General features: G+C 36.8%; 1 protein-coding gene across 1 annotated transcript in view; it reads left to right on the forward strand.

The window, feature by feature from the left end:
- Window positions 1-1940, forward strand: part of MAP3K2 (mitogen-activated protein kinase kinase kinase 2) — a 36551-nt gene that overhangs the window by 21144 nt on the left and 13467 nt on the right. The window contains exons 11-12 of the mRNA XM_009274970.2: window positions 526-732; window positions 1478-1626. Of these exons, the coding sequence (XP_009273245.1) occupies window positions 526-732; window positions 1478-1626 (356 nt within the window). The remainder of the gene's footprint in view (window positions 1-525; window positions 733-1477; window positions 1627-1940) is intronic.

Below are 1940 nucleotides of genomic sequence, written 5' to 3' on the forward strand. Positions count from 1 at the left end.
TGTGATTTTTTTTTTTTTTTTTTTTGTGTGGTCTTCCTGCTGATTCCATGTATAGGTCTTACTTTACATTCAATTCTTATTAGTTTACAGGATGAAGATGCCAGCCTGGGCACCACTGGAATGTAAACATACCTCTCTCCTATTTATAAAAAAAATTGGTATTTGTACCTTAATAGAGCAATAAAAGTCGAGGCAGGGCATTTTCCTTTCTCTTCTCACAGCCCTCCAGGTTTCTGAAGCATGTCGATTATATTTTGGAACAGTTCCAGAATTTGGTCCCAGTTGTGGTCACTTAAATGTAAACCAGTTTTTGATTCAGTCTAATCATTACATACATCTGTGATGAATGTTTGTTTTCTTCTAGGTGGAAAGTTAAACCAGTAAATTTCATGATCATTACATCATATCATATGCTGTGGAACATTTGAACTACATTATGTGGAATTCATAGAGTATTTGCATACGCACATTGCGTAACAGTATTTTTTGTAGTGTAACATTAGTATTCTTTGTATATCATTGAAGGTCGTAAAACTTTTCCAAGAGCCAGAAGGACTCAGGGGAACAGCTTCCGATCACCAGTTAGTTTCAGTCCCACTGATCACTCACTGAGCACCAGTAGTGGGAGCAGCGTCTTTACGCCGGAATATGAAGATAACCGAATGAGGAGGAGGGGAAGTGACATAGACAATCCTACCTTGTCAGTCATGGACATCAGCCCACCCAGTCGGTGTAAGTTAAGGCATTTTGTGAACTCCGCTGTAAAACTCTTACCTTTCCAGTATATCATGTCAAAACTAAGCATGTCATCAAAATACATGCAATTGAATAATATGTTTTATCTGTCTAATAGGAAAAAGTCAAGACTGTATGCTCGTCAGTTTTTTTCATTGCTTACGGTGCCAACCTTCATGTAGATTTTCACACGGAGTTTGCATCTGTGATAACAGAACACTGTAAAAATATTTTTGATGATTTGTTAGACTCTTGAGGACCCGAGAAGGGTTATGTAGGTTGCAGTTACTATTTATTTTGGCAGATGTTGGTCAAGTTTTCTGATAAATTGTAGACCTCAAGTGGTACTGGTTTATATCTGTGGTAGCATTTCAGGAACAAATATACTTTGTGATGACGTCAGTAGCTGGTATATTTTAATCATGCCTCAATTTTTTTAAAAAATGTTACTAAGTTTGTTTAACGTGCTTTTTCTGTCTTTCAGATTAGCTGTTGCTAGTTGTTTTAAGCGTGTCTATCTCTGCCACAAATTATTTTGTGACTAAATTTAAAGTAGCTCATGTTTTCAATCTTACAGGAAGTTTTATTGATCTTTGTAACTTAAATGGGGAGGTTTAGGACGCACAGTCTCTGTTGTTGAAAAACGTAGTCTTTTAAAAAACTATTTTCTGTGTATTCCAGTTTTTCTTGATCAGCTGAATAACAAGCTCATTTGAAAACCAAAACATACTTATATTTTCAGCACCACGAGCTCCAACTAACTGGAGACTTGGTAAACTGCTGGGTCAAGGTGCATTTGGCAGGGTATATCTGTGTTATGATGCCGATACCGGAAGAGAACTGGCTGTTAAACAAGTTCAGTTTGATCCTGATAGTCCAGAAACCAGCAAGGTAAGTGATACCAAAGAGAGAGTTTGTAAAGGGCTTCTGTTAAGTGGTGTGTTCTAGACTAGGCTGATGTTCCTTTCCTCAAACAGGATGATGTTTTAAAACACAACATGTTGTGTTTTCATGTCCTTGTTAGGAATCCTGTTTTGTTAGTACCTCCGAGAATTAGTTTGGTTACCTGATTTTAATGTTACATCCCGTCTTTTAATTTTCAGACATATCCTTATGCAGTGAACATACATAACTTAATTTGGTGCGGTCTCAGTCTCTAAAATTCAACAATCCCTTATGAAGTGTGCTCTGAAATAGATAATTAT

Source organism: Aptenodytes forsteri, unplaced genomic scaffold, assembly GCF_000699145.1.
Source record: "Aptenodytes forsteri isolate BGI_AS27 unplaced genomic scaffold, ASM69914v1 Scaffold255, whole genome shotgun sequence".
Classification (NCBI taxonomy): Eukaryota; Metazoa; Chordata; class Aves; order Sphenisciformes; family Spheniscidae; genus Aptenodytes; species Aptenodytes forsteri.